The sequence below is a fragment of the Amia ocellicauda genome, chromosome 9 (assembly GCF_036373705.1).
Source record: "Amia ocellicauda isolate fAmiCal2 chromosome 9, fAmiCal2.hap1, whole genome shotgun sequence".
Taxonomy (NCBI): Eukaryota; Metazoa; Chordata; class Actinopteri; order Amiiformes; family Amiidae; genus Amia; species Amia ocellicauda.
This window is the reverse complement of record NC_089858.1, coordinates 39602112-39617229: the sequence shown is the minus strand read 5'-3', so window position 1 is coordinate 39617229 and position 15118 is coordinate 39602112. Positions and strand designations below refer to the sequence as shown.

The window sequence follows — 15118 nt, the reverse complement described above, 5'->3', positions numbered from 1 at the left end:
AAGCAGAAAACATTAAATATAAGCATTTTATTCCGCCATAATATTGGAATAATACAATATTATATATCTCATTATATATATATATATATATATATATATATATATATATATATATATATATATATATATATATATATATATATAGTTCCTAAGACTAAAAGGAAAGTCCTGCGCGACTCAGAAACTAGGCTGCCAAATCACTTTGCTGCATTGTTACCAGGGAAACGCCAGTTGTTCGAAGTTGTGACTTTAATCGTGTGATCAACAGCAGCAGCGCGATGCGACTCAACTGGATTCCACTTCAAACGTGTACCTTGTGGACTGTGATAGGTGTATGTATGGAAAGCATCAAACAAGTTGTTTTCTATTACAAATAAAAAGATGTAGCTTCTAACGTTGCCTGTGTCTTGAACCGATACAGACTTCGACGTGCTAGACTGACAGACAATGGTACAATAAATAAGCTTAAAGAGAGAATAGAGTGTTTGCCCCCCCCCCCCCCCCAACCGCCCAGCTACCTTTGGCAAAGCCGGGTCAGAAAGTGCTCTGAAAGGTGCTTGGAAATTGTTTTCCAAGCCGGCGGGCTGCTCGCTAATTGGAGATGGAATGGACGTTTGCCAGAAACGCAACATGGAAAAAAAATAAAAATCTTCTGACAGCAGAAGTAAATCTACAGAGACGTCCGTTTTGATGCTGTGCTCGCTGGCCTGGCTTCGTCTCCAGCGGCCCTCTTATCTGCAGGGTGTGTTTCCAGGGACCGGCGCTCCGCCAATGTCTAGAAACCATCTACACTGTGGACAAGCGCACATCTCACTTTCCATTGAAAAATAAAACGACCTGTCCTTATAGCTGGATAGTTGGGCTTCTTTGACATGAAATGTATTTTATCCAATTTTAAACTCATTAGAAAACAAATATATTCTAGTTGGTCTATTTACAAACAACATCGTAATTGAATACGACTAGGTAGTTATATTGGCATTGCATCATTTTAAATGTGTACCTGCAACATTTTGTGCCCAGTTAGATTAATGTGCCTTTGATCAAGCATACACTGTTATATGTCCAGCATGTTTAATGGCTGGGAGTTGCAAGAGCTAAGGAATGTTTCCAAAACTTAAAGCAAGAACCCTGATAGCTTTCCAAGAGTGAACTTTCCCTTAGCGTTCATGTACCACTGGCACGTACTCAAACAAACAATCAAACAAACAAAAAGGAATACTTTCCTCAATAAAATACCCAAAATAACAAAAACAAAATAAAATAAAATAAGAAGACCACTGATCAGCATATAATGCTTGTATGTCTGAGTATATACATGGCATCCAGTACATACATATACATCACCTCGCAAGACAGCTGGATCTAAACTCAACTTTTCTGTGAGATACAGCTGCTGCACATTGTCGGAGAACCGATTTAGTACACTGGATATAGTAGGCAAGAGTTATCAACTGAAACCAGCAAAAACAATGGCAATAACAAAAAACAAAACAAAGCAAAAAATTATAAATAAACAAAAAGACAAGAAAACAACCAGTAAGACAACCATATTGAGAGAGGGAGCATTGAGAACAGCAGTGCTGTTGGCTTTAAAAGACTGACAACAGCACACAAAAGCTTTATTTTAAGGAAGGTCCTAGGCAGGTTTCAGTGGAGACCAGAGAGCAAGTATAACACAAGCTGGCACCCTTGCAAACATTTGATTATATCGATTTTAATTCCTTTGGTTCCTGACACTGCCACTTCAGCATGTCTTACGTAAGCTCAGGACACCTCAGGGGCCAGATTCACAGTGCCCTTTCAGGAGTTCACAGGTTGTGACTCCACAGCTTTTTCTCTGCTGGCTTCCATCAACTCAATTCACAAAAAGAGGGTTTCAAGACAGAATGTTCCATTTGTGCAGAAATCTGCATTCCATCGAGAAAAAACAAACAAACAAAAAAACACGGCCCCAAAACAAAATGTTTTCTTTTGAGCACGATTAGGACTGGTTTAAGCAGCCTGCCTCCTACAAGGTATTTTTCCTAATTTTATTTCTTATAAAGTGTCTTGAATTCCTCCTGCCCACCTCTACTCAGCCACAACCTCAAGACTGGCTCCAAAAGTAGCATGGTGGTCTGGTGCACACTAGAAACGAGGTTGGCCCCATCAAACTCATTTGACTTGCCACCAAAGTCAAGCCTCCTGAAGTGAAAGGTTTGCAAAGATAATGAAGTAACCTACAGAACTGTAATTCTCCATACAGCAGCATGAGTCAACACAAAGCAAGAGGATTATGATACAAATTGTCATGAAGCAGTTTGGTGTTCAATGTCAGCACCTGTCAAATTCCTGCTGGTGGTGGCCTGTGTGTTTCTAGCTTTGTTTTCTTATCATCTTTCATTTAGAAGAGAGTATGGCCCATATTAGCTCATTCTGGGCTTTTTCACCCAAAGTAGATTACTTTTCAGTGAAGGATACAGGAGGGAATTGTGTTCTGGTGAGGGGATGACAACAAGATTTTATACATATATAATTTGGCTGGTACAATAATAATTGTATTAACACCTGTATAATGGACAATGTCAATACCCATAATAATTGGCCTCAACATGATGTTAAATACATACACAGGCTGAGTCCATTTTTGTTTCTTGGGGACCTCCAACATTCTTTGGAATTTCTGAGAATGACACAGAAAAGTCCAAACGTGAACGTCTTCAATCTACACTCCACCTCCTCCCCCCCTCCCGCCACTCTGTCTTAACCACCCTGCCCTGGAGATACAACCCACACGGGGGGAAGAGGATAAGACCAGACCCCATTCTCATTTGTGTCAGCCCCCTGCTCCAGAGACCTCAAAAGGTGCCCAACTGAGTCAAATTGTTTTAGTGGTTTGCTAGCTTTTTCCTGACGTGGGCTAATGTCTTTTGGGGGCTAGGTTGCTACAACAAATCCAAAACAGCTTCAGTCAAAGCCAGGGAGAGCAGGAAAAAAACAGAGAAGACCAATCTATTTGTCTTCAATACCTCTTATTGTGCTGTATGAATTTTCAGTGCTCTTGTTTGTTTGTTTGTTTGTTTGTTGTTTTGGTTTCAAAGCAAAATGTTCTCCTCAGAAATAAACACATTTCTTCTCCCAGAAATAGTTTTCAAATTGCAGCTGAGGAATTGTGTGCTGAAACAAAAAGCTTCCAAAGACACCCAGCAATGTGTTGCTTCTGTTTTCTTTTAATAACCTATGAATGCTGATGTTCTAGGGCTTTTTAGGTGGTTTCCCAAACACATAACTGATAGTGGATTCTAGAAATTAAAGGCAGTTGGTGCGGTATCAAAGCCAGATTTAAACTATACTTGAACAGTTGTGTGAAGAATTGGCAAGCATTTGATGGATGCTTTATGCTTCAGCGTATGATGAAGCCATTAGGCAAGTACCATTCCCAGAAAGCTACTTCTTAATCTGACCCTTTCATCGAAACAGTTTTCAAAATGAGGAATTTGGTTACTGTTGAATTCTTAGCAGCCTGTGAAAACAAATTGCATCCAAGCTGCATTTGAAAACTCTTGCTCCAGTGTCCACAAGTCACGTGGCTGACGTTAAAACGTTCAATCAAGATACACCAAACATTTTTTTTTAATATTTTTTGTTTTATTTTTTTATATAAACACCCTCTCCATCTTCGTCTCCATATTTTTGTATTTACAGTATTTATAATAATCTTCAAAATAAAGCATTAAAAAGAAAATGGCATAATTTGTGCTGTCTCAATGCTCCACACACCCTCAAACTCTGCAAAAGAGTGATAGATTAGCTGGTCCGATGGTAAAGCTCCCAGCAGGTGTAAGCCAGTGTAGTAAAAAGCTAATCACAGGAAAAAAAAATTGTACCTTTTGCCAACTGAATTATAACACAACATTCTATACTTTATATTTACAAATATTTGCTTTGTCTGAAAGAGGATATTTAGAAAATCCTCAATATATACATTCAATCACTTTATATATACATATATAAATATATATATATATATATATACACACACAGACACACACAGACACACACACACACATACTATTTTAATACTGAAAAAAAACTGTGCTCTTTACATTCTTGAGTATAAAAGCTGATGCTCCTGCTGTAGTAATATATTTAAAACTATCTAAACGGAAAGACCAAAGCCTCAATTCCTTGCCTGAATCTCTGCACACCAATAATAAATTGATTTCATTATAGACCTCTGAGTGCTGAATGGTCTTTATTGACCAAGTTATCTGTTGGCAAGTATACTAGCTGATGGGTCCAAACCCAGGACATTACAAAAAACAGAAAGGGAAAGGGTTTACAATTTCTATCCAGAAACATTTCAAAAACAGTTTCCAATACCCAAGGTTCTTTGCACTGTTCTTCCACTCTTGGGAAAAGTCTAGATCCTTAGCTCATTTAAATGAATAGTTCTCAGCAAAGCCTTTTTTTGGTAAAATATGTGGAAAAAAATAATAATAATGGGGTTAAACAAAAATGGGTTTAGATGCAGTTTAAACAATTTCAAAAATTACGGGGAATGTTTGAATTTCTATACCCAAACGATGACAAGAAAATGAAGAGGCCGTGCTGACACTATATCCCCACACCAGCCACAATCATGTAGCTCAGAAAGGTAATGACTCCTAAAGTGGTCAAAGTAAATCTGCTCCTACCAGCAGTCAAACCTCCCTCAGGCCACAGAGCAGCATGGTTTCAGACTACGTCTCACAGTTAGTTCAGTCAGTTCGTCTGCTGCGTTCATCCAGAATTGGGCAATCACCAAAGCAAACTACCTTGCAGTGGATGACACTTGAGCTTCTGTGTGTCAACAACAGAGTGCAATACTTGGAGACAAGTCTGTGTAGGTGAGGCAAAAAACCTCAACAACAAAAAAAAACCCTACTTCACAATGTACACACATTTGCTTATCAAATACCATCTGCTGAGACTAATTATCCTGTTGTTTTTGTTGTTTTTTCTCCCCAAAGACTAGCAATCACCCCTGACAAATGTTACTAAATGTAATACTACTAGCATACAGTGGAACAAAGTTGGTGGAACAGTTACAGTATTTGACAAAGTGATAGCTCCTTGATACCATTTGAGCATCAACATGATTTATGAAAGGGGGCAGCCCCTGATAACTGATAACTGATGTCTTTTCTTAAAAGGAGTATCCCCTTTATTATCTATCTATCTATCTATGTAGTGCTTTAATGTTATAGTCCACATTCGAATGAATATGGTAATTCATTTCCAAAATCACAATTAGTATGTCTGTAAAAAAGTTTATATTATATTCAATAATATGCTAATTATACAATATTTAATGCATATATCGCAGGTTAAAGTAATCCAAATATGACCAATATTGATTTTTTTTTTTTTTTTTTATTATAATTTTAGTTTGGTCTGTTCACACACACACACACACACACACATTAAATTAGCTGATAGAAATAGCACTTCAGTATGAAGTGTGAATCTTCTGCTGTTACACAAACTTTATTCCACGTACTTTTTTGTTTTCATTTTGCATTTAGGAATATTAATGAAGGAAAAAAACATTTATGTGGAAGATAAATCATAAGGAAAGTAGTCAATGTTTAGCTTAAGGGTAAAGATATATGGTTCGGCCATATTGCAATCTTTAAAACACTAGACTCATAGCCCTGGGGTTTGCTTGAACCAGGGCACATTTTAGAGCAGAAAAAATTGGCTTTATAGTCACATTCTTTTTGGCACATTCTCGTATAGAAAAATTCAGCTTTTTTTCTTTTTTCTTCTTCAAAAAACACTCGGCAGCAGTATAAATAGTTAAGATAAGGAAACAAAGGCGCATCGAATAAGGTTATCATCGACAGTAAGCAAACAGTCTCTGTTATATTCTGAACACATACAAAACAAACAAAAACAGAACAAAAAAACAAAACAAAAACGTAAACATCCAAGTGCCTGAAATACCAATGTAGCTCACCTTGTTTGAAAAGGTGGTATTTTGTTAAATCTGTATATTTTAGCCAAAATGGCGATCATCCTGATAGCCCTCCCCTTCTCCAGATATATATGTATCTATATATATATATATATATATATATATATATATATATATATAGATAGATAGATAGATATATATAAAATTCTGAAGTCATGTAAAAACAGTCCGAATCAGACTTGACCTGAAATTCCACGCTGTCACAATGAACCCGCCAAGCCCCGCGCCGCGCTGTCCGTCTGCGCCCGCCACCGCCCCGGGCCCCCCGCCGGGCCAGGCCTCTCTGCTCTGGATATACGGTACCCCCTCGTCCTCCTCCTCCTCCTCTTCCCTGTTTCCTCCAAAAAGCCGCAGAAGAGTCCAGCGTAAAACGAACAGAGGAAACGGTTTTTAAAAAGCAGAGACACACAGAGAGAGAGAGAGAGAGAGAGAGAGAGAGAGAGAGAGAGAGTACAGAGCAGAGAAAGTCCTCTATTTCGTTGTCAAATTAGGTCTCTTATTTGAGTACTCTTGATTTTGGAAAGCGCCACAAACTTTGAGGCATGTCCGCTCATTTGCGTGTTTTTTTTTTTGTTTGTTTTTCCCCTCCCCTCCTCTGTTTAAGCACAGGTGGTCACAGTCATTATGCTCCCACCGCTGCCCCCGCCGCCGCCGCCACAGGAGCCGGGAGGGGAGGTGTGATGGCCGGCCGCCGCTGCCCCTGCCGCCGCCGCGGCCGCCGCAGCAGCAGCGGCAGACGAAGACTTCTCCGCCAGCTTTTTGTCTTTCTGCTTGAGGTGCACCTTAGCGTGGCGTTTGCGCTCGTCGCTGCGGGCGAACTTGCGGCCACAGAACTCGCAGGCGAAGGGCTTCTCCCCGGTGTGCGTGCGGATGTGTGTCGTCAGGTGGTCGCTGCGGCTGAAGGAGCGCATGCAGATGCGGCACTGGAAGGGCTTGTGGCCGGTGTGGATGCGCAGGTGGCGCGTCAGCTCGTCGGAGCGGGAGAAGCGCCGGTCGCAGTTCTCGGCCGGGCAGGCGTGGGGCCGCTCATGGACGGGCGTCTTGCTGGGGCGGTTGGGGTACTTCCGAGGCCGGATGGGCTTGAGGGTGAGAGTCTGAGGGGGCTGGTGGTGCTGCGGGGCATGCTGTTGGCCGCCCACAAACCCTGGATGGATCTGCTTGTCTTTGAAGGCCCGGATGGTTTCCAGTGGCGTGATGGGTGGGGGGTTGACACGGATGGGATCCATGCTTTGGAAGGGCTTGTGCTCCATCACGCTTACCTCCCCCTGGTGGTGGAACAGGTTGTAGTCGGGGATCATGGAGAACAGGCTGCTGTCCATCGAGGGCTTGCTGGTGCTGTGGTAGTCGGTGTTGGGGTACGGGAGAGGGGTGGTGGTGGCGGGGCTGTGGAAGGAGACCTGGTCTTGGTACATGTCGCTGCAGGCGGAGTGGGCGGGCAACGGGGTGCCATACACCTGCTCCAGCTCCGAGTACTGGCCGCCCATGCTGCCGGCCGAGGAGGAGGTCTGGGTGGTGATGGCTCCCGGAGACGGGGACACCCCCAGGATGCCGGCGCTCACCAAGCTGATGATGTTGTTGTCCGAGCACCATCCCGAGCTGCTGATCCCGCCTGAAGGGGGCGCGTCGAAGGCAAACTTGCCCAGGTAGGTGACCGTCTGGCCACTGCGGCTGGGCTGGAAGCTGGACCCGTACTGGAGCTCAGGGGTCCCCTTCTCGCTGCCCATCCCCAGATCCATGATATTGTCTGGGCAGAGGGAGGAAACAAATGTCAGCACACTGAAACACTGCAAACCAACCAACACTATCAGGAGGTAAGCAATCACTGCACTGCCTTCATTCCCAAACAAAATGGTAACAGTTAAGGACCGGTTGCCAGAATGCTGATTGTACTTTTCTAGTGGTGGGATCAAATCAACTGGCTGTTGAGTCCAGAGTAAGGAAAGCCTGAGGTTTAGTCTCATCGCTGATCCAGAGCCGATACGTTTCATTCAGTGTTTTGTTTCAGGCAGGCATGGCAGGAAAAGGAAGCTCAGAAATTCTATTAATTCCACAGCGAAAGAACGCTTTCGGAATTGACAAAGTGTAAACCGGCACAAACCTGTTGATGTGCAGCCCGATTTCAGTCAAAGACAGTCACTGCGAGAGCTTCCTCTAACAGCTCTAGCGAGTGTGTGTCAATGAGGACCAGCACACCCCCCTACAACTAAGTCACAGCCCTCTCGTCAGCAAAAGAGTCACATTCTGATGCATTCTGTGGCAGTTTAAGTGATGTGCACTAATGTCAGCTAGGGGTTACTCTGAACCAGTCGCCGTCATTTCACTTTTGACACGCACCAAGTGTGAAGCCCGTAACCCCAGCAGAGGAGAGTTGACATGAAAATGTACCTAATCGGCTAATTCTCCTGGAATTACATTTCATGGCTTGTCTTAATCTGCATCTTCAACGATGACAAATAGACACACAAACACTTTTAGAACATCGTTGCACAGTACTCGCAGCATGTCAACGCTCCTGGTATTTATATGCTTAGCTGGCATTAACTCACGCAGCTCAGAGTACATTCACTATGGCAACTCAAGCACACAGAAAGTGACAGATTTTGGCACAAGCAGATAATAAGGCACTGGGAAATTTCTGATGTTACAAAGCTCAATATCATCCTATAGTGTTCCTACAGAGATGCATATATATGTTCAGTTCTTGATGTATGTTTGTTAATGGGCTTCATAGGAATTCCCTTTAGGTATTACATTGTAAAATCATCGAGAGGATGTCTGAGTATAAATGTGCAATATATATAAGATCAGAAGATATGGATTCTATTACATAACTAACATCTGTACTTGTTTTTCTACATTGCATAGAAGTGCAGGAAATTAAGAGTATACCCCACTTAATGTTTGTGCCAAATACACATTTAAAAAAAAAAAGACCTGTATCTCATCAGTCACCTCTGGCATACAGAAAATTATACATCGGATGTTGCAATAAAGTCCCATGTGACCATGCTTTCCACATTAAAATGAGCATCCCCAGGAAGTAATGAGATTTGTCCACATTTCTATGGAGTATCATTTATCGGGTTTGTGCATCGGTGTGGCTCAAAATGATGCATGTAGCAAAGCTGCCAGGTACTGCTGTGTTTGTGCCTGCTCCAGTCTGTGCTTTGTGTTGTGTTGAATTTATATATCGGTTCTATATAAATAGAGGTCACTGCAATATGATAAGGGTCTGTATTTTCAGTCCTAGGTATTGTATTATATTTACCATATAACAAAAAAAGAAGAAAAAGATGAATTACTGCTAAGGTTTCATATTTAATACTGTTGGACAGACTTTCCCAAATTGGTAATGAGCTCAACATGTTTCATTTAATAAATCAGATATACTTTGCTAAAATAATTAAATTGGATAGTTAGCTCTGATATTCAGAATATTTATAAATTCCAGAATTATGACTGCAAAGGTCTAGCATATTGTTATTTATGGCATTGTTTAATAATAGAAACTATTAATAAACTGCATGTCACAAGTACATGTTTAAGAATACAAGGTACCTGGTAATATTTTATTTTATGCTACAGCCCAAAATGTAAAATTCTGATTTAATCCACAACCTGAAATATGAACAACAAAGGCCATGACAATTCTAGTTCCTCACACAGAGCCTTCAAGAGACAGTGAGTGGTCAGGAAAAACACGCTTGTAAAGATACACAAATACGCCGTTCCTTTCCACTTGTCACCTACTCAATCCTGTTATACTGTACTACGGAGAACACAAATTGTTCCATGCACAAAAAATAAAGAAGAAATCCGCTGGGAATTCATAAACAGCTATTATAAGTCTTTGTTTTCTTGGTTTGATGTGAAATAAAATACAGAGCCAACTTTGCTACTGATAGAAAGATTAAAGCAGCTGACCTATAGTAACTGATCACATTTTACATGTCACAACAGCAATGTCTAATTCTAAAAGATCACCCTGATCCCTGCATTTATTTCACAAGACACACACACACTTGTGTCAGTATGCATCCATACACCTCATACAAATTAGTTGTGAGACTTTACCTTTCCTTTGACCCTCTTGGATAAACGAGGCGTAGACGTGTCAGTGAAACAAATTTAATCAGAAAAAACTAAAACCACCAATGAAGAACATGTACACTGGCATGTCAGAACACATACAATAAAATATATCTGACTTGTCTGTTTAAAGAGCACATTAGCACATGTCATGGGATCTGCAAAGTGCTTGAAGTACCATGCAATCTTTGAAGTGGCACGTTTCTGATTGATGCCAAAGCTGCAATCATTGCAATTGTCAAAACAAACTTGCCTCAAACATCAACAATGTTGACTGCCTGACTCCATATTCTATGCTTTTATAATCTGTCAAATTGTTTCTTACTTGTGAACAAAAGTATTAAATATAACACAAACATGTGCTCAAACTGGCAGAAAACATTTCAGTGGTAACAAATGACACAATAGCCTGTGTGTGTTTATTTTTAACATACTCATTTTGACATATTTTGTTGAGAAAAAAGTTATTTGTGTTGTTGATTTTACCACTAAATTGTGTTGCCTGATTAATCACCACTTTCTGTTCAATCTAACAGATTGTTTTGGTAAATACGTGTAACTGGTACCATTGTAGATGCCGTGTACCACCTGAGTGCACCTTTATAAAAGGGGTCAAGAGACTCCTTTAGCTCAGAATTCCAACTCCAGTATCATCATTTGAAAAAATACTGCAGATCTCCTGCCTAATATTTTGGGAAATAAATCTTCCTCTTCAGTCTTGCAGTTTATCACATCTTTTATGTTCCATATTAAAACGTATTTTGTTTACGAATAAACGATTAACAAAGGATCTTATGTGATTCTCTAACAAGACATCGATGTCAGTCATGGCGTTAAGACCATTAAAGCTGTTTCAATTATGAAACAACTGAAATAGGACACTATCCACGTTTTGACACAATAAATATTATTATTATTATTATTATTATTATTAATAATAATAATAATAATAATAATAATAATAATAATAATAATAGTGCTTTTGATTTTGAATGAACTCAATACCTGTAAGTGTTTGATGTAAATTGAAACTCACGTACACAGTGTTACAAACACAATTCTACATTTCCGTGTTTCCAGGGCGGACTTTAAATTGTTTTTTGGATTTGGGATTTATCCCACCACTGATTTCTGTACTTTAGGGTATATTTTTAAGTCACCATCTGTGAACACTGAGGCTTTGAAAGGTCTAAATTTAAAATGACACATATAGCTTGTTGAAAGATCTGACCTCGGAAAAATACAATATGTTTCCGCTGTCACAAACCCAGACGCTAATTGCACTTCGGTGCAAAACGTGGTTGACACCATTTATGCAAATTACTTAACATTTGTTTTGTATTAATGCGTATATTTATTTCATTTTATCAGAGCCATACATATCGACGCGACAGATAATCATGTCATATTAATACAGACATATGAATTGATACTTTTCCTTTTAACCATCACCTGGAAGCATCTAAAGTTTCCTCAACCTATTATTAATGATACATGAAAAAACTTGTAATCTCCAACAAAATATATTTACGAGTACATACTCAAATATATCTGTGGTAAAAGTTAATATGTATGGATTGAGAAGTTACATTTCATGCGTACTAGATTACAGATATTTTCTGATAAGCAAACCCTGTATAGATAACATATTTAAACTTCTTTATATTTTAACAGCACCGTGTTTTATTATGCACAGACATATTCTACACAAAAAGAGCAATATTAATACTGTATATAATGTACATAATATGATTTAAGAACTGTACGCGAAATAACGCATTTGCTCACTTATATTACCCACATTATATATGTTTAAATTGTAGCTTTGGGGTTTGCAATTTACTTGCCATTTACGTGTGCAACGTTACTGCAGTTATGGCGTTTTTGACAGTAGATACTACAGTCAAATAAAGAAAAGTAATAAATGGATCATATACATAATGTGCTACAATGGGTACAGTACAGGCAAGTGATCTACTGTACTGCACATTGTCATTCTGCATGGTTCCACCCACCTCTTCATACACACACGCATTACACACACATACAGTGTACATGTGTGTGTTTATACATCCAAACAATGTATACATGTATGTGAGGGGGCTGGATAGATACTGAAATATAGTTTCTTTGCTCGTAAATTCTGACATAATCCAGAAATAGTCGCACAGTCGCCGTATAGAAACGTCCAAAAGTACGTCCTTTAGGTTGACACACTTAGAACCGCACACAGATGTCTAAAAGCATTATAACATGTAATTCTCCCTACAAGTTAATTCCGATCACATGAATAAACAGGTCATTGAAAAGGGGCGCCGTGGTGTAAAACAACCCCTTTTATACCAAGACTTCATCTCTTTCATGAAAGACCGATGTGGTATAGCATGTCCAGCTACGGCGCAATAAGACCCTGTTCTGTAAGTCGGATAAGGTATAGATCAGCTCCCTGTAGATGATCGCAAACCCCGCATCTCGGAAACCATTGATACATTAGCCAAAGGAAGAGCTCCTCTATAACCAGGTGCTTATATTCCCTGTTGATGATATACTGTGTGTACAGGTGCCCGAGTCTGAAATACTGAGACTGCACTCTCGCACTTAAGACAACTGTTGCCTCCACTCCACGGAGGAGACGCGTACAGTAGAGTTACAGTATAGCGCTGCCATACGACCCATACAGCCCAAGTGCTCTCTCTCCCGGTACTCACCTGTGTTCATCTGCGGATAGTGAGAAATAGTATCCGTGCTGGTGAAAATGTTCATAGACGTAGGAATGTCCTCCTCGGGGTAAAGGCTCTCAGGAATCGTGTTTATTAAACTGCTCATGGTAAGAGGGAGCTTGTCCGCTAGTTTCCCTGTCATAGCAGTTTATTCAGTCTGTCATAAATGGAGGTATGGAGGTATCCGTACAGATACACCAGCTGTATTCTCGAAACGACAACGCACGACGGGTGATCTATAGGGGGGAAAGAAGAGAGAGAAAAATCCCAGGTATGATGTTGTAGATCCAAGAGAAGTTCTCGACGAATGCAATGCCGTTGTTATCCTTGTTGTGAGCAAAAATGGAAAGATGACAGTGGATCTCGAAAATAAATAAATAAATGCTTTCCTTTAATGAGTGTTTATTGTTTTGTATGGCTTTTTTGAAAGTCTCTGAATCAATGAAACGGTGGTGTCAGTTGCACTGGTGTAGCGCAGCTCTGTGTATTGCTCAGACAGGGAACTCCAACGCTTGCTGGTATTAAATAGGGGGACGGAACAACGGCGTGACGTAGATGACCATTTAAGGATACACAAAGCACGATGACTCACACGACGTCACAATGGAAGCACCTCATAGTGGAACATTACAGTCGGCAGCAGGAAGGTGGTCTGAAAGCAAATGTGCAGCTCTGGGGAACGGGCGCCTGTGCCACTAACAAGACTCTGGTCGGAGCTTGAAGGATTTCCGAGTTTACTTTCCCCTACACATGCACCTGTTGCGTTTCACTCGAAAATGCACATTTACTTTGTTCATTTAGTACGACTGCCTGTTTTATGACCCGAATGTGCTTGTTGGTGTGAAGGACCAGAGCAATAAGCAGGGGAGATCGCGGTCGGCTTGCGGTGTGACTGAAGTTTACCTAAGTAGAATGATTCTGTCGTTGGAGGGTTCGCACACACGCAAGTGACTAGAGGCAGCATGCACTGCACACTTGCACATCAAAAATAAGCGCGGGGTTGCATTTCATCTGCTTAAATGGACGCTTTTTCTCCAGTAGCCTATTTCACAAAGGTGCACATTTGCTTGCGATTACAAGTGCAAGGATCGCACGGGGCTTGCGGTTAGACCACAAACAATGCAATAGTTGGGGGCTTTTATGCTATTCTTTATTAAGTCGGAATGCTGCTTTAATAACGCACAGGAAGTTATTATATTGGTATTTGCGCATTGATATTTTTTACTATTACTGATTTATGTTTTAATCCAATTTGTAGATATGTATATATTGGAAAATAACTGTGAAATCTCGTTCGTCTGTTTACGTATGTAATACATACAGCTCTGGAAAAAATGAAGAGACCACTCCAAGTTCAGAAATCAATATTAAGTGGTCTCTTAATTTTTTCCAGAGCTGTATGTTATATAGGCCTAAGTGAAAAATGCAATACTTGAATAAATCAACCAATGGAAAGATAAATGTCATCAGAGAATTAGCGCCATTCAAAATAATGAAGCCTGTCGTTACCTACCTGTAGGCTACTGCCATCGCATCCACTCTTAATTACATCTAAAATAGCTTACCATATTACACGTCTATTCGTTTATTAACTCAAACACCCACCTCTCTTTTTCTCTTTCTGCCTCTCTCTCTGTCTGATTTACACTTACACATGTAGGAACATATTAGGGTCCTTAGGGTATATAAATCTCTCTGAGCTCAGTGATGAAACTGGGTAGCCTATGACATGCAATAATTAGGTGCTGAAAATTATAAAGTGTGCCTAATGCACTTACGCACAGAACAACAATTTAGTGTTCCAACACTGCGCTGTGTCTAATTGAACGTCGTATATATATTTTTAAGATAAGTACTCATGAAACGATGTAATCTATTCTGCATCACAGTGCACCACAACGCTGGAAAGACTAAAGTTTGTCGATTTCTGCAATAAATGGAAACGTGAAGGATCCGTAAGGTGTAAACATGGTACGATGCATTTGGTTGCGTTAGATACCAACTCATAACTAGACGATATTAAAGGTCATGCATGGTGAACCACAGCGACACATGACCTGCATGTAGTGTGTGGTCAACACAGAACCGTCTAACGCTACGAGGATGTACATATAGAAGACAGAACCACATTATTATAATGATCATATCGAGTGTTGATCTCAATGTCTTCGAGGCGACATAACCGACACCGATATCAATCTACTACCCATCCTTAGGCCGTCTGCGAACAGCCTTGGCCGAGATGGTGAGACGTCACCTGGACAGAACGGCCTGCTAGACTGTCTGATCTGAGCCACAGCTCAGAAGG

General features: G+C 40.4%; 1 protein-coding gene across 1 annotated transcript; it reads right to left on the bottom strand.

Annotated features, from left to right (window-relative positions):
- Positions 1-3564: 3564 nt before the first annotated feature.
- egr3 (early growth response 3) lies at positions 3565-15092 on the bottom strand. Its single transcript, XM_066714468.1, has 2 exons — positions 12799-15092; positions 3565-7745 (listed from the first exon to the last, which is right to left on the bottom strand). The coding sequence occupies exons 1-2, from the start codon at positions 12950-12952 to the stop codon at positions 6601-6603; spliced, it is 1299 nt and encodes a 432-aa protein (XP_066570565.1). The 5' UTR covers positions 12953-15092; the 3' UTR covers positions 3565-6600.
- Positions 15093-15118: the final 26 nt, after the last annotated feature.

Coding starts and splice junctions, on each gene's coding strand:
- egr3 (XM_066714468.1), bottom strand. CDS start 12,952: ATGACAGGGAAACTAGCGGACAAGCTCCCTCTTACCATGAGCAGTTTA. Junction 7,746..12,798: donor CTATCCGCAGATGAACACAG/GTGAGTACCGGG, acceptor CCCTCTGCCCAG/ACAATATCATGGATCTGGGG.